The sequence below is a fragment of the Rhinolophus ferrumequinum genome, chromosome 12 (assembly GCF_004115265.2).
Source record: "Rhinolophus ferrumequinum isolate MPI-CBG mRhiFer1 chromosome 12, mRhiFer1_v1.p, whole genome shotgun sequence".
Classification (NCBI taxonomy): domain Eukaryota; kingdom Metazoa; phylum Chordata; class Mammalia; order Chiroptera; family Rhinolophidae; genus Rhinolophus; species Rhinolophus ferrumequinum.
Window position 1 is genome coordinate 36,010,347 of NC_046295.1, and position 27,990 is coordinate 36,038,336.

Here is a 27,990-nt window from a genome sequence, read left to right on the forward strand (position 1 = left end):
AGCCGATCTCAAAACTTTCCACCAAAATCCTTAACCTGCTTCACATCCCTGCCCGAAAAACAAAGACCCCAACCCCACCAAACACACAATGGCCCACAACCCTCCCACCTGTGGTGTTTTGAGGAGCGGCGGAGCGACCCCCTTTCTAGCGCACACTCCGGGAGAGGATTAGAAAGCTCACCCCAGGCAGGAATAAAGGAAGCAGCACAGCCCATTCCGCCTGCCCTGGGCGGGAAGAAAGCTCAGCGCAGTTTTACAGAGAAGGGAAGAGGCAGGTCAGTGGGCGCGCTGGCTGGAGTGACCAGGCGGTTCCTGCGGCCGCAGCCCCTAGCCCACCGCTGGGTGGACCCTCTCCGTCCTTCCCGACACCCCAAAGTTGCAGTAAACTGCGTCTCCTTGCCGGGGCTCGCGCACCTGGCACCCTCGGGGTCTCGTGGAAGCAGGTGACAGCCGCTGTGCACCCCTGTCCCCTCCGGGACGCCGCTGCACAACTCCCCTGCCCCCACCTTGGATTTTTTTTTTTCTTTCTCCCAAACCTCCAAACAGGAAATAGCTTGAGTCACAATAATACACAGGAGCGGCCGCTGAGGCCACTCACGCCCGCCCATTCCCGGGGCAGCCTCCCGCACTGCGGCTCGGACAAGGCGCCGCCAGAGACGCGCGCGGGGAGCGCAGGCGACAGCGGCCCAGCAGCCAGTGCCGCGTCGGAGCGCGTCCAAGCGTCGCCCAGAGCTGCCTTCACCCTGCGCCCGACTCCGCCGACCGCGGCCGCCACCCACCTCCAGGCGAGTAGTGCACCCACCGCCCTCCCCTCCCCGGCCCGGGAGCGCGGGCAGGGCGTCCCGGCGCTGCCAGGCGCGGCAGCCCGGGCGTCGCCAGGAGACCTTCCTCTCGCCCCGGCTTTAGCAAGGGAGATGGATTCTCGGGGTGTGTGGCCGGCACCCTGGATCCGTTGTGCGGACGGAGGTGAGGGGCAGCGCGAGTAAATGCGAGTTGATGCCTCCGCTCCAGAACTCCGCGGGTTCTACTTTATTGGGTATTGATTTTTTTTATCCCTTTTTGTGGGATGCTTAGCAGATTTTTGCTTCCCCGCCCCACTCTCGCCCCCCGGGGGTATGTGTAACAGCGCTTCATAGGGTTTCTCTTGGGGAATCCTCTGGAAGCGGGTTCGAGCATGCACCTGGGACAACTACAGGTACTTGAGAGTCACTTTCTTTTTCCTTCCTACCTGGCCTTGCTCCATCGCCCCCAAGGGATGGGAACTGGTTCACTTCCTGTTGAGCTTCTTTTTAACCAGATTTAAAGAGCCTCTGAGTTTCTGTTGGCACAGCCCTTGTTTGCAGTACTATCTGGAGGGGGCCGGAGCTGGTGCCTTGGGGTATACGCGGGTCCAGGGTGAGTTGAGCTGCCAGCGGAGTTTCAGCTGCGGGCCTTGAAAATTCTCCGCACACCTGGGAGCTTGACTATCGCCCTGGAGGGCTCGCGGGCCCGCAGACCCAGGATCTGTGCACTCCTGTGCGGCACAGCCTTGGAGAACCTTTTTTTTCTTTTTCTTTTTTCACTTTCTGACCCACTTGTAAGGGGGAGGAGGCGAACTTGTCAACATGCTGGGCGTTGTCAGTTCTCTAGGGCTCCATTGCAAGGTTCTTCTATAGGGAACCCAGTCAAAACCGAGTTGCGAATCTTTATGTTGGATAAAGGCCACTGAATTCCAGGCATTCTTCGAGCCTGAGAAGGGTAGTTTCAAGATTGTTTTGAAGTCTGCATGAGGGCTTTCTGCGAAACTGCCCGTGTCAATTACGCTTACATATCATCTGTAGCTGCTGCTTACTCCCCGAGGTGGGTGGGTTCTCTCGGGAACCCCCTTCTATCCCAGTTTCTCAACGCACTTTTACAGATGGTGGTTGGGAGGTGAATTAAGTGCTTAACCACCAATTCGCTTGAAAGATAAGATCAACCCACTGTGTTGGCCGGTGAGGGGACCTGGTTCTAGATGGTTAGGCTGATAGGGTGACATTCTGTTTACTTTCAAGTGCCCTGGGGCCTTGGTGCTTCACATGAGTCCCAGGGTCCAGTAGTGGCATCACTGGGGACCTGTTAAAAATATAGGATCTTAGGCCCTATATGCTGCTGAATCAAGATCCCCAGGGGATCATTTGCATGTTTATGTTTGCGAAGCACCATCGGAGGTTTTGTGTCTAGTCTAATGAAGTGATACACATTTCCATCCAGTCCTGCATTTAAACCTTCTTTTTGCCAGACCAGGACAAACACATTACAGCTGGTGGGTGAAAGCCCTTCCGCCCCAGGGTGGCAGGCAGATTCCCTAGCAAGATTTGGACAGGTAGCATACCAGCTGGTGAGTTTTTTTGTTTCTCAAAACTTTTATTCTTTTACTGTTATGATAAAACATACACAACATAAAATTGACCTTTATAACCATTTTCAAGTATACAATTCAGTGGCATTAAGTACATTCACCATGTTGTGCAATCAGCACTATTCATTTCCAGAACATTTTCATCCATCCAAACAGAAACTGTACCCATTAAACAATACTCCATTTCCCCCTATCTCCAGCCCCTGAGCTTCTGGAGATGGTTAATGACATTTTTTTGTAGAGTACAGAAAAGTTTGATTAGGAATATAAAGTAAAAGCAAAATCATGTTCCCAAAATATGAACAAACATTTGGAAATTCCTTGGTCACTGGCCTGGTGAACAAGGCACTATAGTTCCAGGTTCTTAGAGTGCATGGGCTTTCTTTTAATAGAGACAACATTAACCCACGAGAGTTTCTTTTTTGCTTTGGCTGGAAAAGAATGGAGCTACCCAGGGCTCAAACTGCACTAATTAACTAAGCGTAGATGCCTGGTAAAATCTCTCTGTGCGTCTTTTAACTGGTTTTATTTTAGATGTCCTGTTTATATTGAGTTTAGTGTGTGTTTTTTTTTTAATTTTTATACTGACTCAAATTTATTTTTGAAAGTAGTTGAAATAAACCTTAAGAAAAAAAGTTGTTGCTTGGTATATATATGTATATGGAAGAGGTCATAGAAAGAAGATTTGAAACAATTTTTCTAAAATACCCCAGATTATTTTGTTTCTGCTTTGATGTTAAATGAATCTAATGGTCCAACAACATTATTTCTAGTTGAAAAAATGCTTGTATACAGGAAAACCTTGTAATAATGAAAAGTCATCTGTTTGCATCTACTTAAAATTGTCCAACTTGTGATTTGAGGGCATGCTTTTTGATGAGAACATGTGAATTTGCGAACTAATAAAAGTGGTTTCATTCTTGATCTAAGAAAGTCATTGTTAAAGATCAAGACTATGGTTCAGAATACATAAGTGATCAGGGATATTGGGAAGATTTAACACATAGCCAAATAATAGCAGATTCTTCAAATTCTTCCCAGATTCTTTTTCTCATTCTAAGACCCTTGACTTTTCTTGTATTATGACTTTCTTGTCAGAATGAGGCTATCAGCTTGTAGGAAGGAATTTACAGCTTCCTTCGATTGAAAAGTCCCTTTGAAATGATGAATGAAGATCATTCAAATGGGCAAGATTTGGCAGAAAATTTCTCCCATTTTAGTAGATTGTTGCATTCACAGGATTTCAGATTGTTATTTCCTTTTAATTCTAGTATGGCAAGAGAGAAAAGCTTATCCCTTCCTCCACTATGTTCTCTTCTGAAATTGTAGTATAGTTCAGTGTTTTATTTGGTGAACAAATTCTATTTTGTAGTCCACACATGAGAAAAAAATTCCTTAGAAAGTGTCCAGTGAATGGTTTGTTCAGTGATTCAGTGATGCCTGGAAAATCACTTGGGGAGTTTAGTAAAATCTGAAACTCTCCCAACTACTCCAGACCTGAGTGAGAATCTCTGCATTGGAATCTGTAGGTTTAATCACACCTTGGGTGATTCTGATGTATAATTAGGTTTGGGAGTTGGTAGGATAAACATACACATTCATGCAAACTAAGATATTGGAAAATTAATCTGAAGGTACAAGAGAGTACAATTTTATATTAAACGTGATATAAAATTAATAATGAATTCTTCTTTAAAATTAGGTAGTTGTTATTTCAGGCTTGGCAAATCTAATCAACCCCTCTTAATGTTCATCATCATTCTTAAGATCTGAGGTTAATAATTCTGAACGTCCAGAAAAACTCATAGGAGAGGTCAAGGTATTGGGCTATTTGATTTAGTGTCAACGAACACTTTAGTGCCTATTGTGAATCAAGTATTTTCAGATATATTCTCATTAAATCTTTACAGTGACCTTGAGCAAGGAATTTCTTGTTTTCTTCAGTTTTACCGATGAGGAAACTGAAGCCCACCTGGGTCTTCCTACTCAAGACCATGGTTCTGTCCATGGTAGTTCCATGGTAGAATAATAAATCTCTGTCTGCTAACTCCCCTTCACCTTCAGAATCTATGTATTCATGAATATCTTTTGGAACGTCAGGTACTATGTGCACTAGGCCCTGAGGAAAATAAGAAGATGAGCCAAAACAAATAAATTCCAAAAGAGCAAAGGGTTCTTTCCATGGTACCACAAGACCTCTGATGAGTGATCAGTTAAGATTGTTCTTGGCTTGAATGTAGCATTAGTGTAGCTGGGCCAGCTCCCAGAAAAATCAAGTCATGGGTATTCTCCTTGTTGAGATTGATCAGCCGTGCCATCTATGCATATCGGCCTGACAGTGTCTACATGGTACCCTACATGGCCCAGGATTTAGGTGTGGAAGAACTGACATCTACCCTGACCAGCTGACTGAGCAGGAGTAAACCTCAAATTTACAGCTTCTTTTGATTGAAAAGGATGAATGAAAATCATTCAAATGGGCAAGCTGCCACATCCCAGAATATCAAATTAGGGGAATAATTATCTCCCTCTAAGATTATAGTCAGGACTCAAAAGGACCTTATATGTAAAAGTGCTTGCAAATTGTCAAATGATAATAAAAAACTACCTCATACCTTCTTTGGAGAGAAATTTACATGCAAAGGGGACAGAAAAGTCTCACATTTGAGGTACCTAACACATTTTAGTGAACTGAGTCTGTAATTCTAGCTTTAGGCCATTTAAAAAAAAATTGTATTGAAGTGTAATTCACATTCCATACAATTTATTTAAAGTGTACAATTCATTGGTTTTGAATATATGTACAGAGCTGTGTAACCATTACGACAATCAATTTTAGGATATGTTTTTTATTACCCACATCTCCATGAACCTCTTCCACTCCTTAGCTGGCAACTCCCAATCCCCTATCTCCCCCCCCCTAAGCAACCACTAGTCTACTTTCTGTCTATAGATTTGCCTATTCTGGACATTTCATATAAATGAAATTATATAATTCCATGTGGTCTTGAATGTCTGGCTTCTTTCACTTAGCGTGTTTTCAAGGTTTGTATTGTAGCAGGTATCAGTGCTTTATTCTTTTTATTGCCAAATAATACTCTATTGTATGTATATACCACATTTTATTCATTCATTTGTTGATGGACATTTGGGTTTTTCCTACTTTTTGGCTATTATGAATAATGCTGCTATGAACAGTTATGTACAGGTTATGTGGACATGTGTTTTCTTTTGGGTACATACCTACAAGTAGAAAACATATGATAACTCTGTATTTAACATCTTCAGGAAGTGACAGATTGTTTTCCAAAGTGGCTTCACCAGTTTACAATCTCATCAGCAATGCATGAGGATTCCAATTTCTCTACATTTTCATCTGCACTTCCTGTATGCCTGTTTTTATTTTAGCCATCCTAGTTGGTGTGAAGTAGTTTTGATTCACGTTTGTTTGATGGCTAATGATGGAGAAGCACCTCTGTGTGCTTATTTATAAGGCCATTCTTTCTTGATTTTTTTTTTTTAAATTCTTTTCCAAGGGAAAACTAGATAAGGAAGAAAGCCAATTTTGAGTAGATTCCCTAGTTTCAGTGGTTTAGAAGAATACTGAAAATGTAAATTGAATCCATTGCTCTTTTGAAATGTATTTCAGTTTTGACATATCGTTTTATTTGCTTTAGGACCTAGTGCATGTAGCACCTGATGTTTCACAGGATTTGAGTGAAGAAGTAATGAGTATACAGGTTCTTGGAGGTGAAGGGGAGTCAGTAGCAGGGACATATTATTCTACATGGCGATTTAATGCCCACTAAAAAATCATGCACCTCTCAAATGTTAATAACAATAAAAAATGCATTGGTACAATGGTAGACATTTTAAACATTTAAAAATATTGTTTGATATTGCCGTGGTTAATATCTGTCCACTCTACTTATTAAAATATATAATAATATAAAAATCAATTTAAAAATATTAAGAAACTTTATTTTATTGGGGTACTTTTTATTTTATTTTCATGTGCTTCCAAAAGGAGGTAGACTGATGAACATTTTTGTATGAGTTAGTATACTTTTGTTCTTTCTTTCCCAAGCTGCATGGCAGTGTTTTTTCCCCTCTCTATAGTCATGCAGAGAATTAACTTTATGCTCTACAATTACAAATCAGTCATGAATTTTTTAAAACAACTGTTGGATTTTGGAGGCCCAGTATACTGAACTTGGGTTGTGCTGTTTTGATCGTATATTGCTGGTAAATGTAGGTAAGCATTAAGAGAAATAGGGAAATCGGCAGGATTTAGAAAAAGAAAATGATTTCAGTTTGAGAATTGTTTGAGACAGCCACGGGATAGGCAAGTGGAAGTGTGTGGTACAGTGGTTCTCAAACATTAGCCCAAATCGGAGTCACCTGGAGAGCTTGTTAAAACACATCGCTGGGCCCTGTCCTGAGTTCTTAAGAGTTTTCTATTCAAGTAGGTCTGGGTTTGGGCCCTGAGGATCTGCCCCTCAGAATCTCTGATATGTCCCTGGATGACGCTGATGCCGCCGGGCTGGGGACCACACTCTGGTCATCAGTGGTTTGGAGGCCTTTAGAAGCGTAGGACAGAGCAAGGGTGAGGGCAGGGGTAAGGCTCAAGGTTGGCCTGGGCATCCTGTGCACACAGGAGCTTGGTGGAGCCAGGGAAGTGGGTATCATGGGGGTGGAGGGGCACAGACAAGTGCTGAGGACTGAAATGTAGGCATGTGGTGGGGAGCAATGGCTGGAAGAACAGCCTCTGAGTTAGGGAAGGACTGGGTGGGGGGTGGGGGTATGAGGACACCAGAGCTAATGAAGGCCCCACCAACTGAGGAAACAGGAGTGAGGATATGTCTGGGATGTTGGTTGCAGAGAAAGGACTGGGCTGTCACCTGGATGGTGGCTGTGGTGGCTGTGCAGGTCTTGCCTTTCCACCACTTTCAGGAAGTCCAGCATCACCCGGTAGGTGGATGTGCTGCTTGGGTCCTCAGGGTCAAGTGTGGAATTCCCTTCGTAAAATAGGCCGGAGGCCTCAGTCCGGGGGTCGTAACTGACCATGCTCCCTCCTCTTGCCTGTCTCTAATCATCATCAACCTGAAGGAACGTGAGCTTTGTAAACCAGAAGCAAGAGTCCTTTGTGCAAGGAGCAGCCCTCGAGTTTTAGTTTTCCTCCTATCTGTCTTTTGCCTGCTCAGCTTAATAGCTTTAATATCTGTGCTACCATGTGTCTAGTCTCCTTAGCATAACTTGGTGTATAAGCCGATTCTGAGAGCAGGTGCTGACAATCCATGTTATGAAGGTCAGGTTTGCTGCAGAAAAGAAATCCAAGAAGGATGGTGGCGCACGGATGGTGGGTCCTGTGAAACTGAGTTATGCTCCACCCTTCCTTCTGGTTTTACAAAATCGAGACAAATATCTCCTAATTTTATTGTATATTTTATCTTACGGGAATCCTCATTGTGTCTGAGGATGTAAGGCAATTTCTCTTGGTTTTGGGATAAAGGTCAAAGCTTGCCCCCAGGGTGTTCTGTGTTATCGTAGGAGGCACCTGTTAGCAAAGGGAAAGGGTTTAATCAGATTGTAAACTACCTGCCCAGCTCTGCCTGGGTCTTGCTGGTGGAACAAGCTGCCTACTTTAGACTCGCCTGGTGTCCCCAATCCCACGCAGCCAGTCGCACACTTTTCCATGCGTGCCTGGCCCCTGCAGACCCGGCGTGTGTGATCCCTCTCTGGTTGCTGGACAGGACTGGACAGGGAGTATTTCACAATCCTGCTTCTGTGGAGAGAGTGTGTTGGGAGCCCTACCACCACCCTGTTTCTATGATTCGGTAGGAGGACCCACAGGACTTAGCATATACTTACCACTATGATCATAACAGTGAAAGGATGCAAAGCAAAGTCAGCAAAGGGAAAAGATACACAGAGCCAAGTCCCAGGAAACCAGGAGCAAGTTCCAGCGTCCTCTCCCAGTGGGTCCCGTAGGATATGCTCAATTCCAACAGCAAGGAGTTGTGACGATACTACATGAAATGTTGTCAGCCAGGGAAATTCATTAAAGACTCGGTGTCCAGGGTTTGTGCTCGGGACTTGCTATGTTGGCATCCTCTGCATAGCATGTACCCAAAAGTTCACATTCCCCGAAGGGAAGCAGGTGGTTACCATAAACTACAATGTTTGTGCAAACAGTTTAGGGACAGTGAGCCACGCTTATCAGTCCTGGGAATGGTGGGAACCTTCCCGAAATTCAAGGTCCCAGATGCCAGCCAAGGGCAACCTTGTAAGCAGACCTTTCAAAGGATGTTAACTCTTGTGCACAGATGGGGATGAGGGCGGAAAGTGAGGATGGTGGCAGACACCCCTGCACTTGGGAAGAAGTTTGTTTATGCAGCTTCCGAGACTGGTGCTGCAGGAACTTTCTTCCCTCTGACCAAAGTGGGATGGGGCCAAAAGGAACTTGGATTTTGCACTCAGATCTTGGTTTCAGAATGATAAGTGGGGTTCCTTTACTACAGGGACAGAGAAGAAGGGCTAGAGTACACCTTGGCTGAGTTCAAAGCCATCTTCGTGCATGCATTCATTCCTTCTTAATATGCACTGTAGATGCCTGTACTCTGCCAGGCGCTGTGCCAGGCGCTGGGGATACAGTGGTGAGCACAGCAAAGCCTCTGCCCTCATGATTCCCACGACTACAGGGAGACACACAAGTCAAGAGGCAAGTACATTTCATTATGACAGGGACATACGAAGGGCCCCAGGGCACCTTGGGTTATGGGTGTCAGAAGGCATGAATTTTGTAACCTGGGTAGGAATTACACCTCCACTACTTATTACCTCTGTGGCGCCGGGCAAGTACCTTAGTCACTTGGTGCCTGAGTTTATTCATCTGAAAACAGGGAGACTTTATACCCACTTCTTAAGGCTGTTGTGAGATGTAAATAAGGCAATGCGTGTAGAGTGCTTATCTCAGTGGCTGGCATAGTGGCCATGTTTACTAACGAGTGGTTTGGTGACATCCAGGCAAGGAAAAGGGTGTGTTAGCCAGAGGGAACAACATCTGCCCTACCCTTGTTCTGTGCAAAGCCGAATGTCAGAAGGCATCCCTGCCTCCCTCCAGCCCTGGGCTCAGAGGTGCACTGTGGGCTGTGTTTCTGCCAGCTCATTCTGCCTACTGGTCCAAGAACACTGCATTTTTTTGCTTTTTTTGGCTCTTTGTGATACTTTTCTCTCTGCCTGGGATACCTCAGATTCTCTGTCAGCCAAAGGAATGTCTACTTATATTATTAAGACTTAACTCAAGTACCTTTTCTGTGAAGTCTTTCCCACGCTAAGATCCTCAGACAGAATTATCCACCCTCCCTTTGTCGTGTCCCTGTTCCACGGTTACTCATGGCTACACATCTCTATTTCAGCATGCTGGGTTGTGTTACTTGTCGCTCCGTTAGAGTGGGTGATTGTTGAGGGCAGGAATGGTTTGGTATTTGTATGTCCAATGTCAATCACAGGGTTTGATAAGGAGCGGCTCAGTGGTTGTCCGGGAAGTGAATAAATGAATGAGTGTTAGGCTAGACTAGAAAATGCAACAGGAAATGCATACAATATCAACAAACTCGGTTTCTGCCTTCAGAACAGAGCTTACAGTCTAGAGGAGACAGATGGTAACCAGGCAAACACAAATATGCGATTAGAGACTGAGAAATGACTCAAGGAAAACAGAGTTGGGTCCAGCAGCAGGTGCGAGGGGAGCCGGACCAGGAAGAAGTGGGAGGTCCACATTATCGATGCCCTGGGCAGGGTGTTGTTGTCTTCTGGAGGCTGGAGGGACTGGGCAGGCAGGGAGCCACACCAGGAATCCCTCAGATGGGGCTTGGTAGGTGGATAAAGGTTAGCAGCACCTCAGCTGTCAAAGGGCAGTACCACAAGGAGATCTAAATGGATGCGTGGTGGTCCACTTGAAAGCACGGAAAACTGGGGTGAGAAACTCAGGATTGATTGAGGAAATGGCACCCTGTGAACTGAAAGACCTGTCTGAGCTGGATCTAGGACCTTAGTCTGCTCAGGCTCCATAACAAGATATCATAGACTGTGTGGCTTAAACAACAGACGTTTATTTCTCGTATTCTGGAGGCTGGCCCTGGCTTGGTCAGGTTCTCGGTAAGGACCCTCGGCCTGGCTTGCACAAGGCCACCTGCTCACATGGCTTTTCGTAGGTACATGCACATGGAGAGAGAAAGAGGTTTCTGTCTTCCTCTTTTTATAAGGGCCTGTATTCCATCCTGAGGGTCCTGCTCTCCTGACCTAATCTAAGCCCAATTACCTCCCAAAGGTCCCCCTCCAAAGACCATCACACCGGGGGTTAGGGCTTGGATGTAAATTTGGGGAAGAGCACATTATTCAGTCCATAATAACCCGGGTCAGTAAATATTTGCTTAGTAAATAATAATCATTACTAGCACTTTGGATGGCCTAGGTCCTACGTGTTTTGCATATATTCATTGAATTTGATTCTCACACAACCTTAACTAATAAGTGCTATTATCATCCCCTGCTATTTAGATGAGGAAACAGAGGCGCTGGAGAGATTAAAAGACTTGCCCAGTTTCACCCCAATAAATTAAAAAAAAAAAAAAAAAAAGACTTGCCCAGGTCACACAGCTAAGTAAGTTTGACGCTGGGATTCAAACAAGGCAATCTGCTTCTAGAGTGCAGGGTCTTAATCATTACACCCTGCTGCTTCTTAATTCGAAAGTAAACCCTAATATTACTGGGTCTCTGTTTTATGTTAATTCCTGAGCAAGAGACACTAGAGATACAAAGATGAATATGACATTGTACCAACCATTTAGGCTGTGAGAGAATGCTGAGGGAGACAGACCCGTAAAAACATTATTTTTTGAAGTCAACTAAAATTTAGTAAGACTAACAAGAATATTTCTTTACGTTTCTTTGAACTGAGGTACATTGACTCTGGCAGAGGGAAGTGTTTTGCTATTTCGAGTATGTTTAGTGGCTGAACTCACAAAAAATACATTGTTTAGAGGCTAGTGGGCTGACTCATCAAATTAAAATTTACTGTTTTTGTTATAATAGTTTGTTATATACTAGTTTATAATATACTAGTTTATAATATATGAGAATAACTTAATGATGGTAACAGGTATCAAAATATACAATACTACCAGGGGAGTTCAACCCGAGAGCTTTCTGGAAGGATTGAAGCCACAACTAGTTAGCAAGGGAAAGAAAATAACACACACTTAACTTACATGACGTATATTATATGCTGGCCATTACATGTGCTAATTACTTTACATGTAATAACTGATTTAGTTTTTAAAACAACCCTATGAGGTCAGTGCTATTACTAACCCCACTTTACAGATGAAGAAACCCAAGCAGAGATTAAGTGACTTGCCCAGGGTCACACAGCTAATTAGTGGTGGAATTTCAATCCTGGGTAGTGTGGTGCCTCAGTTAACACTGGGGAGTGGGAGGGGGGTGTCAGCAGGTGGAACATGGGATTATGAGAACTGCTGTCTCCAGCTGCTGACAGCAGAGGGCTATATCTCAACACTTCACACCAGGTAGTCCCTACCAAGTTCCCAAGACTCTGTCCCTTTCCTACAGTTGCAGGGCAGAGGTGACTGATATCTCTCCAACCCCACGAATGGCCAGCCAAGTCCTTCTTAAACCAGCTTCTCTCAAAGTGCTAAGTTCTGTGCAATGCCTCATTGGTGACCTGCTCTCAGGTTCAGAGTAGAAACGTAACATGAACACAATTTCTACCAACAGTAATAGGGAGTGGATGTCTTTCACATAATGAGTTGGCAGGTTGTTTTTTATTTCTTAGGAGTGAGCGTCCTTAAAGAATCTATGAATTATTATGCAAGTTATTTGGGAGGGTCAGTCAATTAAGTGATTTTAAGTTTGGCTTTTAGTTATTCAGTAGCAGAGGTTAACAATCTGGGGAAATTGTAAGGGAGAACCTCCCCAGTGGGTGGGTACCACCTGAGACCCCAAGACCTTATGTTTCCCTCTTTTAAAGGGTTTTCAGCCCTCAGCCTAGTGCTGAGGTCCCTGTATCTTTCAGCCAGCCTGTTTTTTTTTCAGTCTCTGTTTTTCCCACAAAACCACTCAGCCTTGGGCTTCTCTGGTTCTTTCACGGGGTGTTGAAGGAAGTTGTAGCTGTAGGACAGGGGCAGAGGTTTGTAAATGCACCTTGTTCTTGCCTGCAGAGAAATGAGGATTGAGGAAGGGTTCTTGAAGAGGTCCTGGGATGGGAAACAGAAGGACAGATGGGAGAGGTGGAGGGAGGGGCGGGAGGGAGGAGATGATACCCGTTGAATGCATGTTCGTCATCCCATGTGTTATGAAAACCACCCTTGTGTTATTGTGTTATTCCAGTTGTACCGATGGTGACATAGGTTCGAAGCGTCAAGTCCCGCGTTCAAGGTCTCCAGGTGTTAAACAGCACAGGTGGGGTCCAAAGCGAGCCTCCCCACTAAACCGCAGCTCGCGTCCCCTGTGGCATGGTTGGTATGATTGGGCACCACAGAAACAGCTGAGCAGGGCCACAAGGTTTATGCCAAGAGAACCAGGAGGAAGATGCAACACACAGGAAAAGGTGCGAGGTGGCTGCTGTTGGGGGCTGAGCAGTGGGTCATTGCAGAATCTATTGAGTCGGGTGGGAGGACACGATTGCAATGACAGATTCGGTGGCATCCAGTTGAAGGTAATAGTATAAAGCCAGTCGTGAGTGCATTCTGAGGGCTAGTGAATTTTTATGTTCAATTTTAATCACTCAGAAACAGATCTTGAAGCATCCCGACTTAAAAGATATTTTTGGATCATGTATATTAGGTATTTTTTAAATAGATAAGTGAAGAGAGGGCTAGTTTGGGCTCGGGCTGAATCCAGGAACCACAACGAATTCTCTTGAACTCTTGCATAACTCTTTTACATCATGTAGCCTGTTTCTCTTACAGATGTCTGGTGGCTCACCTGAGTAGCAAATATGTAAACATATATTACATATGAAGATTTTAAGGGGGGAGTGAAATGACTTGCATAGTCATCTGACTCACTAGTAGTAGAGCTTTAAAAAAATGAAAAATAGCTGTTTCCCTGACTCTTCTACTTTCAGTAAAGCTTTTTCCAGCTCCTTGAAAAGCAGACCACACCCGGTAAAACAGCCTGTTTGTGGCATTAGTTCATTTCCATTTTTATCCTTCTAAAGTACAGGAACAGTTAAACGATCCAGTGAAAAAGGATGCCGACTGTTTTCCTCTGTAGAAATAATCAGTTCAAAGGAAATGTTCGTCTGGTCTGTGAATTTTTATGTTCAATTTTAATCACTCAGAAACAGATCTTGAAGCATCCCGACTTAAAAGATATTTTTGGATCATGTGTATTAGGCATTTTTTAAATAGATAAGTGATTTTTAATCAGATAGTTTCAGTTGTAAAGACTTTCTAGAACTCGAAGGGAATTAATCAAATAAATGCATATTTCTAAAGAATTTCTAGAATTATAAAGAAAATGCCATGTAATTACATATCCGGATGGGGTATGTTAACTAGAGTTTTTTTCTTTATTATTGTCCTTATGTACTATTCTGAGGGAGTTCTCACAAAGATGACAGTTTTTAAAAAATGAATAAATAAATAAATAACGAAAATGAACGATCTCATTTATAAAAAAAAAAATTCTTCCTAATTATTTTCTAAGGCAGACTTCTTTTCCTAATGAAAGGCCCAATTTTAATTTTGTATGCGATCATCATAGATAAGAATCACTTTGTAAGAGTGTGTATTAAATGCATCAAAAATTCCTATGAAAAATAGAACATTAAAACATGCCATTTATAAAGTATTGTGTCACTTTCATTGTAGTAAAACAGCTTCCAACGGGTAGCGAGTTTAACTGGATTTTTTTTTTCTTAGCTCAGGCTTCATTTCTTATTTGAGAGGGTTGTATAGTAATTTTTATCACGCGTCATTAGAAATACAATTTGTTAGAACAAAGACTGTTGTGTAAGTATAATTACATCTTCCTGTATGATTAAATGAGGGTTGTATTAGAGCCTTTTTCAGCAGTGGCAGCTGTAGCCAACCAAATTCAGCCTATAAAAGAATTCCTGTGACTAACTGGTACTAATTGTTTGCAGAGCAACCAGTGGGAGTAATGTTCGTGAATACTGTGGAAATGAAATATTCCAAGTCCAAATGGTTTATCCCTTGTTTTCACCGCTCTGTTGTGGTCAGATTATTGGTATAATCAGGCCAAGTGAAGTGGGAGCTCTTAGTCTTTTGTTGTTGTTGGATGATAATTTAGCATTAATCTGTTCAGGCCTCTCATCTTATAAATAGGGAAATGGAAGATTAGGGAGCAGTTGAAGGGCTATTTCAGTTACTGACCTTTAACCTTTTTGGCTCATACACTCCTATTTTTAAGCATACCCTATAATACATATGAGTATATTCACTTATAAATGATATACCTTAATGTAATTTCAAATTAGTTCTCAAAGTAAATATGAATATTGAAAAATATAAATACGCAAACTAAATTTTTAATGGATGAGAGAAAAAAAGGAAATAGTTTAATATTTTCTTTCCACACCCTAAAGATTATTGCTGTGTGTCCCCCACTTTGGAGACCACTATTTTAGGTCATTCAGGGGAAAAAAGGAAAAAAAAAAGCTTGCGATCTGTAGAAGGAGGTTCAAGATTTGGGGTGTTGGAGAAAGGTCTGGGACACTTATTCTCTGTGGATATCTAGGTTAATCAGAATTACTGTGTAATGACTTTCTCTTCGATTTTAGTTCCTTTGTATGAGTTTAGACAAGTAGCAGCACAACTCTTACACATAGTACCATGTTTCCTGAAAATAAGACCTAGCCAGATAATCAGCTCTAGTGCGTCTTTTGGAGCAAAAATTAATATAAGACCCGGTCTAATATATAATATAATACCAGGTCATATAATATAATATAATATAATATAATATAATATAATATAATATAATATAATACCAGGTCTTATATTAATTTTTGCTCCAAAAGACGCATTAGAGCTGATTTTCCGGCTAGGTCTTATTTTTGGGGAAACATGGTAAATAGAAAAAAATAGCTTGAAGAAATTGGTCAAGGAGGTATTTAAGTCAGAACTCATTCAGAGTGACAGCAACTCAATGAAAACTAAATTTCACAAAAAGGTCAGTTATTAGCTTTAATAAAATTGTGCCTGGTATCTCCTGGGATGACAGTGGCCTTTAGGCATAGCTGGATCCAGAAGCTCAAATGATGTTACCACATTGCTGTTGGTACTGTTTTTCTCAGTTCCTAGCGATGAGCCCTCTCTCCACAAGGTGGGGAACATGACTGCCAATAGCCCTAACGTCCTATGTGCCCTGGTTAGCAACTCCAATGAGAGTTGCTCTGAATGTCATAGTTTCATCCCAGGGTAAACTGGGCGGCCCAGTCTAGGTCATGTGTATGATGATCCACTAGTTGGGCCACTGTGATGGATGAGCCACCTTTACCCCCTGAAAAGAGGACAAGAAAGGTCCTGAAAGCTGAGGAGAGACACTTACAAAAACGGAGGAGGGAGTAGATTCTGAACATCTTCAAGCAATGTATTTTCATTATAGCAGAGCTCACCCATGTTGGGTTCTGGAGATATTTAAAACAATATGAAAAAAAAAAAGAATCCCAAACAGAATTGGTTCTCAGTTAATTAATCTTTGCTATTGACTCAAGCAAGAGCTTAGAGCATTTAGAAATGCATTGCTATAAAATGGCAACGGGACCGCCTTCATTTGTCAAAAGGTAGCCTTTTAGAGGGAGATTTTTGTAGAAGGAGGAAATCTTGCTTCTGATTTTAGTACATCCAGAGGCATGCAGGCTTTTCGGACCAATTATTACCAGACCTTGAGATAAATCACCTCCCGCACCATTAGTACTTGAAGGATTATCGGCCTCAAAGATTTACGTGCGGATTAATTGGGGAGTGTGTACCTCAGACTGCTGTGTTTAGAACCACGGTTGTCCTGCAAATCATTTATATTAGGCCTTTATTCAAAATTCTTTAGCCTTAGATAATACTGACGTTGCAGGGAAATCTGAACCAGCCTTTTCTTTATCTATTTGTGGTTTGGCCTCAGCCTGGCCCCCACCCTTACCCCCCACCTAGAGTTTAATAGCTCTGGCTAGGGATACAAAGAGCATCTAAAAACACAGCGGCTTCCAGCTTCCAGTATTGCAGATTACTTCAGTTGCTTCATCTGAACAGTGACCGAAATTTGCATGACCTTGTATTGAGAGAGAGACAAGATGAGGTATAAGAAATACATGGCTATTCTGGAAGCAGCAGTTGGTATCACCCCTCTTAACAAAAGAGAACTCCTACCTGAGAGCAGAAGACACGTGAACCTTTGGCAGCATCCCGGGTAAGCAGAGGAGCCCACAAGATGCTTGGTGGGTGTTTGGGAGCCTAAAACGATTAAAGCGTCATCTCTATCGTAAGGGTAATAAATGTTGAGTTCTTCATTGAGAACTTGGCAGATATAGCCTTTTCATACCAATTTAAAAATTCAGTAATGAAATAATTGGTAAGAATACTCTAAGAAAATTCCTGGCCTAACAGACAAAAAGATGATTTTTAAGTCTAGATGTTTTAATTTTGAAAATTTTTTATATAGTCTAGCAATGTAGCAATTCTTAAAGATGAAGTAAATGCGCCTTATTTTTTTTTCTACCATGCAAGTATTTTTCTGACTAACGTGTATGTGCAGACTATGTTTCGGGTCAATACTTTTCTTGAAGCAGCAGTTTTAATTTCATGTCTTTTTCTAAAGCCCCACTCACTCACACTCACTACCAAGTGTAAGGAGGGTTTGAATGTTCTTTTATGAATGGCTAGCGGCTTCAATCTCGACTTTTTTCGCTGAAGTCCCCCTTTTGTGTCTTTTACACATTGAGGAGAAGTTTAATTTAAGGTACTTATGTGGTAGACAGTATTTTTAGGGACTGAATTTAATTTTTAAACTGAATGAGCCACACATTGGCACTCATCCAAGGATCAACCAACTCAAGACATGTAAGTAGCTCGTATTTCTTTTTAAAAAGTAGAAAGTCACTTTCTACTTATATGATTTTATTTTTAAAAATCATATAAACACTTTGCATTCATTATGGAAGATTTAGAAAATACAAAAAAATAAGGGGGGAAAAATCACCCATAGTCCCATCTCCCTAAGAGAATTGCTGTAATTATTTAGGTCAGTGGTTCTCAATGGGGGCAGAGGGCCAGTTGGAGGGACTTGCCCCCCCAGGGGACAGTTGGCAGTGTCTGGGCACATTTTTGTTACAAGGGGCAGGGAGGGGGGATCACTGCAGGGGGGTAGAAGCCAGAGATGCTGCCCACCATCTTCCAACGTGCAGGCCAGTCCCCGACAGCAACGAATTGTCCAGCCCAAAATGTCAATAGTGCTGCTATTGAGATGCGATTTAGGGAGATTTTCTTCCCATCTAAAAGGTAGTTTTTATTAGAAATAAATGAGGTATTTCTTCTGGAAATGTTAGAGATGCTTTAGAATGGAATCCTGAGACAGCATTATTATTATTACTATTATTATTATTTTATTCTTCTTTTGGAAAGTAAAGGGAAGTGTTTATATGTATGGAGGAGGCAAGGGGCATATGGTGACTCTAGGATAGTCCATGTGGGTTAATGTTCTTTTTGGGGTTTATGGAAAACCTGTTGTAATGACCAAATTGTGATTCTTCAAGGAGCCCCTAGAGATCAGACATACTGTAACCTGGACATATGCCCTAGAATGGTGGAAGTTTAGAGCCGAAAGAACCTTTTACCAGGAATGGTAAACAGGTAGAATATGGCACACCAAAGCCAGTGTCAAGGGAGGACCCCAAGGCCAACTTTGGGCTTAGCAGGAAAAGAATATCATGATTGATGAGGGATGTTTGTTCTGGACATATAATTGGAGAATGGGGAGCTGCTCCACGCGGTCTATACATTTACCATTCCTTAATGCTCATGTAGTCTTCAAATTTTACATGTGTACAACTCAGCCTCATTTGAGTCACGATTGAGGGCTTGGCCTTCAAACAACAACTGGATGTTCTTAGTTTCTGACTCAGGGTCATTCATTAAGGGATTCACCCTAAACAAACTCACATGGTTCAGAGGCGTGAATTGATTGCCAAATTATTCATTTCTTTTTGGAGATAATCTTGTCCAGCAATTGGAATGAGTGAGTACCCTAAATAGAACCATCTCTGCTTTGCTCCATTTCCCTAAGTCAAGTCAGACAGAAGTTAAGTTATTCATTCCAGTACGATCCTTAGTAAGGGAAGGTGAATGTTTTTTTTGTTTTGTTTTGTTTTGTTTTTTGTTTTTTGTGTTTTTTTTAAGAGCACATTCCCTTAAGCCTGATAAAGTAGCACTGTATCACAGGACAAGATTTTCCTTGTAACTGGAATACTTTGAATACCCATGGTTTTGCTGGTCCCCATTTTTTTGTTTGCTACTCCCTTGTCACGTGACACAGCCTTCCTTTGGACATACTAATATCCTTCACTAAGCTTGTAGTAAACTCTCCTTTCTGGGTATGCTAGGAGGGGTTATCTTCTGATTAATTTTATTAATTCTACATCGTTCAGAAGCACCTTAATGTTTTATTTCCCAAAGTTTAATGTGCATATGAATCACTCTGTTAAAAATGCAGATTTTAATTTTGTAGGTATGGAGGGGCCTGAAAGTCTGCCTTCTAATAAGCTTTCGGGTAATATTGTCAGCCCGGCTGATGCTCAGTGGATGGTCCAGATGATGTTCACGTTTCAGTTCATGAACCACACTTTGAGGAGCGAGCCTCTAGAGAACTGCTTTTTATAATAGCCTACTTGCTTTCTCTTGACCTTGAACTTTCTGATCTTCCTGAGGACTTTTAGTCCTAATGCCTCCCCTACCTGCAGTTGTTAGAGACCTCAGTGGTAGAGATCTTACCGGTAAGAAGGTAGGTGGTTGGCTATGCTTCTGTGGTGGGAAATCTGCCCATGAGCATTCTGCCCAGAGATTTCTATTGGGCTGGTGGACTAAATAGTGAGGCTGCTATTTCTTCCAAAGAATTCTGTCCCTTTCATTCTTTTCAAGAAGTATTCCAATCACTACAATATACAGTAAGTCCTCACTTAGCGTCTTTGATAGGGTTTTGGAAACCAGCTTTAAGTGAACCAATGTATGACAAACACAATTTTACTATAGGCTAATGGATATAAACAAAATTTAAGTTCCTGTGGCATATTTCTGGTCTCAAAAACATCACCAAACTTCTAAATAAAGACCCCAAAACATTTCTAATATTAAACGTTATAATAAATGTGAGCTGTACAAATTTTTAAGAAAGATTTAGATAAGCAAATTCTTTCCCAACCTGCTGCTTCTAGTTAAGGGTCCTGGGTTGTGGAGAGTCTCCCAGCCCCTCAGGGTGCAAGATGGGACCCATCCCGGACAGGATGCCCTTCCATCACAGGGCACACTTACACCCACATCCCACATGCAGACTGGGACAATGTAGACATGCCAGTTCACGTCACATGCACATCTGTGGGATGTGGGAGGAAATGGGAGGAAACCAGAATCCCCAGAAAAAACCTGTGCAGACAGGGTGAGGACGTGCAGACCCACAAAGAGAGTGGCCCCGGCTGGGAATTGATTTTTTTTTCTTATCCACATTATAATGTTGAAAGAAATGACATTGTTCAAGGATCTGCTGTACTTGTAATACGCATAGTATTCAAGAGCAGCTGGCTTTTCGTTTTAAAACATAATTGGAAGTCAGGTCGTGATTCCATTTTCTTTTTTTTTTTTTTAGTGTATTTTTTATTTTTTTATTGCGGTGACAAAATAATTGTTAGTAAAACTACATAGATTCCAGGTGTACAATTCTGTATTACATCATCTATAAATCCCATTGTGTGTTCACCACCCAGAGTCAGTTCTCTTTCCATTACCATATATTTGATCCCCCTTACCCTCATCTCCCACCCCCCAACCCCTTACCCTCTGGTAACCACTAAACTATTGTCTGTGTCTATGAGTTTTTGTTTCTCATTTGTCTTGTTCTTTTGTTGTTTTTGGTTTATATACCACATATCAGTGAAATCATATGGTTCTCTGCTTTTTCTGTCTGACTTATTTCGCTTAGCATTATACTCTCAAGATCCATCCATGTTGTCACAAATGTTCCTATATCATCTTTTCTTACCGCCGAATAGTATTCCATTGTGTATATATATATACCACAACTTCTTTATCCATTCATCTATCGAAGGACATTTTGGTTTCCATGTCTTGGCCACCATTTGGCCACCATTTGGCAAGACAAGGAACATTTGGCAATGTTCATTGCACAAAGCTGCAATGAACATTGGAGCACACGTGTCTTTATGTGTAAATGTTTTCAGGTTTTTTGGGGTAGATACCCAGGAGAGGGATTGCTGGGTCATATGGTAATTCTATTCGTAATTTTTTGAGGAACCTCCACACTGCCTTCCATAGCAGCTGCACCAGTCTGCATTCCAGATGCACCAGTCTGCACCAGTCAGGGTTCCTTTTTCTCCACAGCCTCTCTAACAGTTGTTACTATTTGTCTTGTTGATGATAGCCATTCTGACTGGGGTGAGGTGATATCTCATTGTGGTTTTTATTTGCATTTCTCTGATGACTAGTGATGTTGTGCATTTTTTAATATGTCTATTTGCCATTTGTATGTCCTCTTTGGAGAAATGTCTCTTCAGGTCCTCTGCCCATTTTTCAATTGGGTTGCTTGTTTTTTTGTTGTTGAGTTTCATGAGTTCCTTGTATATTTTGGATATTAGCCCCTTATCGGAGGCACTGTTTGCAAAAATCTTCTCCCATTCGGTTTGTTGCCTCTTTATTTTGTCAATGGTTTCTTTTGCTGTGCAGAAGCTTTTAAGTTTCATATAGCCCCATTCGTTTATTTTAGCTTTTACTTCCATTGCCTTTGGAGTCAAATTCATAAAATGCTCTTTGAACCCAAGGTCCATAAGTTTAGTACCTATGTTTTCTTCTATGCAGTGTATTGTGTCAGGTCTTATGCTTAAGTCTTTGATCCATTTTGAATTAATTTTGCTACATAGTGACAGATAGCAGTCCAGTTTCATTCTTTTGCACGTGGCTATCCAATTTTCCCAGCACCATTTATTGAAGAGGCTGTCTTTCCTCCATTGTATGTTTTTAGCTTCTTTGTAAAAAATTATCTGTCCATATTTATGTGGTTTTATTTCTGGGTTCTGGATTCTATTCCATTGGTCTATGTGTCTGTTTTTTTCTGCCAATACCGTGCTGTTTTGATTATTGTAGCCCTGTAGTACAAGCTAAAGTGAGGGAGTGTGATACCTCCAGTATCGTTCTTTTTTCTTAAGATTGCTTTGGCTATTCGGGGTCTTTTGTGGTTACACACAAATCTGATGATTTTTTCTTCTATTTCTTTAAAAAATGCCATTGGGATTTTGATGGGGATTGCATTAAATCTGCATATTGCTTTGGGTAATATGGCCATTTTAACTATGTTGATTCTTCCAATCCATGAACATGGAATGTCTTTCCATTTCTTTGTGTCTTTTTCAATTTCTTTTAAAAATGTCATATAGTTTTCAGCATATAGGTCTTTCACATTCTTGGTTAAGTTTATTCCTAGGTATTTTCTTTTCGCTGCAATTGCAAAAGGAATTGTTTTTTGTTTCTTTTTCTGAGATTTCATTGTTAGTATATAAGAATGCAATGGACTTTTGTATGTTGATTTTGTAGCCGGCAACTTTACTGTATTCGTTGATTGTTTCTAATAGCTTTTTGGTGGAGTCTTTAGGGTTTCCTATATATAGCATCATGTCATCTGCAAAGAGTGACAATTTAACTTCTTCATTCCCAATTTGAGTGCCTTTTATTTCTTTCTCTTGCCTGATTGCTCTGGCAAGGACTCCCAACACTATGTTGAAAAGCAGAGGTGATAGGGGACAGCCCTGTCGTGTTCCTGAACGTAGAGCAAAGGGCTTCAGTTTTTCACCATTAATTATGAGATTAGCTGAGGGTTTGTCATATATGGCCTTTACTATGTTAAGGTATTTTCCTCCTATACCTATTTTATTAAGTGTTTTAATCATAAATGGATGTTGTATGTTGTCAAATGCTTTTTCTGCATCAATTGATATAATCATACGATTCTTTCCTTTATTTTGTTTATGTGATTTATCACATTGATGGATTTGCGGATGTTGAACCATCCTTGTGCCCCGGGGATGAACCCCACTTGGTCGTGATGAATAATCTTTTTAATGCATTGTTGTATTCGATTTGCTAGAATTTTGTTTAGGATTTTTGCATCTGTATTCATCAGAGATATTGGTCTGTAGTTTTCTTTTTTTGTGTTGTCCTTACGAAGTTTTGGTATCAGGGTAATGTTGGCCTCATAAAATGAGTTAGGGAGTACTGTCTCTTCTTCAGTTTTTTGGAAGAGTTTGAGCAGGATTGATATTAGATCCTCTTTGAAAGTTTGGTAGAATTCACGAGTGAAGCCATCTGGTCCAGGCCTTTTGCTTTTGGGAAGGTTTTGGGTGACTGATTCAATTTCGTTACTGTTGATCGGTCTGTTTAGATTTTCCAGTTCTTCATGGTTCAGCCTAGGAAGGCTATATGTTTCTAAGAACTTGTCCATTTCTTCTAGGTTATTGAATTTGGTGCATAGTATAGTCCTTCATAGTATTCTTGGATGATCCTTTGTATTTCTGTGGTGTCCGTGATAACTTCCCCTTTTTCATTTCCGATTTTGTTAGTGTCTTCTCTCTTTTTATCTTAGTAAGTCTAGCCAAGGGTTTGTCAATTTGGTTAATCTTTTCAAAGAACCAGCTCTTTGTCACATTAATTTTTTCTGTTGTCTTGTTGTTCTCTATTTCATTTAGTTCTGCTTTGATTTTTGTTATTTCTTTTCTTCTGCTGACTTTCGGTTTCATTTGTTCATCTTGTTCTAGTTCTTTAAGGTGTAACATGAGGTTATTTATTTGGGATTTTTCTTGTTTCTTGAGATAGGCCTGTAATGATATAAATTTCCCTTTTAAAACTGCTTTCGCTGCATCCCAAAAATTTTGGTAGGATGTATTTTCATTGTGATTTGTTTCTATGTATCTTTTGATCTCTCCTCTAATTTCTTCTTTGACCCGGTTGTTCTTTAAAGGTATGTTGTTTAATTTCCATGTATTTGTGTTTTTTCCTGCCTTTTTTTTTGCAGTTGATATCCGATTTCAAAGCCTTGTGATCAGAGAATATGCTTGGTATGATTTCAATCTTCTTAAATTCGCTGAGGCTGATTTTATGTCCCAATATATGGTCTATCCTTGAGAATGTTCCATGTACACTGGAAAAAAATGTATAGTCTGATGTTTTAGGATGAAGTGCTCTATATATGTCAATTATGTCCATTTCATCTAATGTGTCATTTAGGGCTCCTGTTTCGTTATTTATTTTCTGTTTGAATGATCTATCCATAGCTGTCAATGATGTATTTAAGTCCCCTGGTATAATTGTGTTTTGGTCAATTTCTCCCTTTAGTTCTATTAGTAGTTAGTTGCTTGGTATATTTCGGTGCTCCCTGATCGGGGGCATAAATATTGATGACTGTTATGTCTTCTTGTTGTATAGTCCCCTTTACCATTATGAAATGTCCATCTTTGTCTCTTGTTACCTTTTTCACCCTGAAGTCTGTTTCATCTGATATCACTATGGCTAGACCTGATTTTCTCTGGATACCATTTGCTTGGAGTGTCAATTTCCACCCTTTCACTTTGAGTCTATGCTTGTCCTTGTAGCTGAGATGTGTCTCTTGGAGACAGCGTATGGTTGGGTTTAGTTTTTTCATCCAGTCTGCTACTCTGTGTCTTTTTATTGGTGAGTTCAGTCCATTTACATTTAGAGTGATTATTGATATGTGAGGATTTCCTGTCATTCTATCTTTAGTTTTCTGGTAAGGCTGTGTCTCCATTGTTTCTTTGCCTTTTTGTTGTAGTCTATTATTTCTGCGTAGTGGTATTCTATGATGTTTCCCTCTGTTTCTTCTTTTATTACAGTATATATTTCAGTTCTGGATTTTTTTTGAGTGGTTACCCTTAAGTTTATGTAAAAGAAAGTTTGATATTTAGAGTATTCCATTTTCTTCAGCACGTTTACTTTCTCTATTCCCATATTCCGGTTCAGGCCTTTACTCTCCCCCTTTTTACGTTTTGGTTGCCACAAATTGTCCCTGTTGATGGTGGTCGAGTAGCCTACTTTAGTATTTCTTGTAGTGCAGGTCGTGTATTAGAAAATTCCCTTAGCTTCTATATGTCTGGAAAGGTCTTTATTCCTCCTTCATATCTAAAGGATATCTTTGCTGGATATATTTTTCTTGGCTCATAATTTCTCTCTTTCAATAGTTTGAATATTTGGTTCCAGTCCCTCCTGGCTTGTAGAGTTTCTGCTGAAAAATCTGATGATAATCTAATGGGCTTTCCTTTGTAAGTTACCGTCTTCTTTTCCCTGGCTGCCTTGAGGATTCTTTCTTTATTGTTGATTTTAGACAGCTTCAATACAATGTGCCTTGGAGAAGGCACACCTTCTCCACACCTTGGCGGTGTAGCACACCTTGACGGTGTAGCACACCTTGGAACACCTAATTAGGTGTTCCATTTGCTTCTTGGATTCGAGGATCCAGTTCTGTCCATAAGTTTGGGAAGTTCTCATCGACAATTTGTTTGAATGTATTCTCTGTTCCCTTCTCTCTTTCTTCTCCTTCTGGTATGCCCATTATTCTTATATTGGTCTTTCTGATGGAGTCAGAAAGTTCTTGTAGAGTTCTTTCATTTCTTTTAAGTCTCAAGTCTCTTTCTTCTTCCATCTGTGTCATTTCCAGGTTTCTATCTTGAATGTCACTGATTCTTTCCTCCATCTGGTCAACTCTACTACCGCTGGCTATATCGTTCTTAATTTCTTCTCTTGAGTTCTTAATCTCCAGAAATTCTATTTGGTTCTTTTTTAAAATTTCAATCTCTTTCGTAAAATGCTCATGTTGTTCTTTGATTGTGTTTCTGAGTTCATTAAACTTCCTTTCTGTGTTTTCTTGCATCTCATTGAGTTTTTTCAGAACTGCAATCTTGAATTCTCTGTCATTTAAGTCACGTATTTCCGTATCTTTAAGTTCCTTTTCTGGAGACTTTTCACTTTCTTTCTGAGCTGTCTTGTTGCCTTGGTTATTCATGGCAATTAGTGATTTATTATTTCTCTTCCTAGACATCTACAGGAGTGGCTTCTGCAACAGGTTGATAGGAAGAGGTCTTTCTTTTGTTTTCCAGTACTTGTTGGTAGAATGTTTTATTTTCTTTCCCACTGCAGCCTATTTTTTCTCTCACACTGTAGTGCTATGTTTTCTCTGCACTATTCCAGCTTCTCACACCATGGGGGGATTCCCTGGAAGATGGGTTTCTCCTCTGTTAATAGTTCACCTGGGTCACAAGGCGCAGTGTCCGTGTGGGTATGTGGAGAGCTTTTGAAGTTCCAAAGCTCTTCCTGCACCAGATTCTGAGCCCATATGTTGCAGCAGTTCTGTTTACTCCTGCAGGGATCCGCCCAGATAGGTGGTGCCAGGGGCGGGGTGAGTTGTGAGAGGTGTCGCAGAGCAATGGCAGGGACCACCACCACAGCCGGTCCTGCTTCCACAGCTCCCTCCCTTTGCCGGAACTAGTTGGGCTGCGAATCTGTGTCTGCGGTCCACAGTTCTCAGAACAGCGAATATTCTGTTCTTTTGATCTGACACTGCTACTGTTCCGCTTCTAGCACCGGGCAGGTGGGGGCGGGGCAACTCTGGGAGGGTAGGGAGGGGGCGGCGTGTCTCAGTGCTAAGGCTTCCATTCTCTGCTTGGCAGTGAGGGCTTAAACCACCGTTTTCAGCCTTCTTCCCTCAGTCTTTTCTCCGAGGTCTCTGCCGTGAACGTTGGGTTCAGCCGTGTTATATGCTGCCCCCTCAGCCCTGTGGGCCATAAACGGAGCCCTAGCAGTCCGAGTCCTTCCCTCTCCCGCAGGTGCGATAGTGGATGCAGCGAGCTCGGAGCACTGAGCCAGGTCTGCGTCCTGCGCCCGCGCGGCCCCGTCTCCGCAGTTCTCCCTTCCCTCCTCCCCAGCTCGTGTGGTTTGCCCACCTTCAGGTGAATTCAGTAGTGGGCTTCTTTGTCTTGCCTGTCTGCTGTGTGGGCTGTCCTTTGTGGAGTTATAGTTGTTCGATTAGTTGTAAATTCCAGGGGAGATTTATAGAGGCTCACCTCACGCCGCCATTTTGATCTGATTAATTAGATTCTGTTTTCAAAACCTGGAATTCATTCACCATCAGCCCCCTGCTCCTGACGTTTTAGTACTTTTTCTTGCTGTCTGCCAGCAGGACTGTGCTTGGCCTTCTACTCTGCAAACTGTATAGTCATGTAGGCCTGTAAATTCACAGGCCCAAATCACCAATCAATTGGTTGAATGTTGCAAGTTCACAGAAGCACAAATCAGAGGATTTATACATGTGCATATTTACCCCACTGCTTGGCACAGAGTAGGTGCTCAGTAAATATTTGCACATGCTTCTTTACTCTGTTTCAGCATAGTCACAGATGAAGAAAACTATGTATGAAAGGAATTGATAGCCAAACACAAAAATATGGAGCTGCCTATGGATTTTCCTTGTGAAATTTTGTAGTTTTTTCAGGTCTCACTCATGTTATCTGACAATAATTTTACTTATATCTGTTACTACTATTGAGAACCAAGAATATAATTGAGTTCCTTCTGCCAAGTATTGTCTTAACCGGAAGGTGGCCTTAGTTGATCATGTCGTACACTAGAATTGGCTGGTTGTTATTGGTAGTTCCCATACATGTCGAAAACCTCAGGAATATTATAAAAGAAAATCAAAATCAGGGTGTCATAGAAATGCAAAGCACTGACTTAATTAAAAGGCAAGCCAGTTTAATAAAAGAAGCAAGCTCTCTTTGGAGCTGATACTTGTAGAAAAATTTCATATTAAGGCCCAAAGCATAACCAAGCCCATTTTGATTTGCTGGCCATTTACTTATCTTTGGAAGTAATAATAGAAACTACGTATGGGCTGGGCTCTAATCCTGTTGCTTGCTTTGTAGGATGTCCAGATGGCCTTGCTTTGGCCAGTGCCTATATTTCCTGCTGATCCTTAGGGAAGGGAAATGTATCCCTTGCCTGTACAAATAAAATCGACACCATCTTTTATTTTTCTTCTATTGTGTAGGGAGTGTTTTGCACACATGCCACAATATCACTTTGTCTAGCAAACAGAAGAGTATGTCCAGAACTGGTGAGAAGACACATTCTTCCTCCCACTAGAAGAGTTCTCTGTGACTGCCCTGTTCACAGCTGCTGGGGCTCAGGCCCAGCCCTGAAGTGCGCTTGTCTCCTTGTGCTGTTGGAAAGGCACATGCAAGATTAATAAAAATGTCAGAAGGGAGATTTCTTGGATTTTCTTAAGAT

The 27,990-nt window shown here is 41.6% G+C and overlaps 1 protein-coding gene across 4 annotated transcripts in view; it reads left to right on the forward strand.

The window, feature by feature from the left end:
* Positions 1–212: 212 nt before the first annotated feature.
* TJP2 (tight junction protein 2) overlaps positions 213–27,990 on the forward strand; it is a 112,824-nt gene continuing 85,046 nt past the window's right edge. For 2 of the 4 annotated variants that reach the window (XM_033122866.1, XM_033122871.1), the window contains exon 1: positions 909–1,036. In XM_033122866.1, coding sequence (XP_032978757.1) covers positions 987–1,036 — 50 coding nt within the window. In that variant the 5' untranslated portion in view covers positions 909–986. Of the gene's footprint in view, positions 786–908; positions 1,037–4,747; positions 4,861–27,990 lie in introns of those variants that run through there. The other 2 variants (XM_033122868.1, XM_033122873.1) reach the window with 2 other exon arrangements.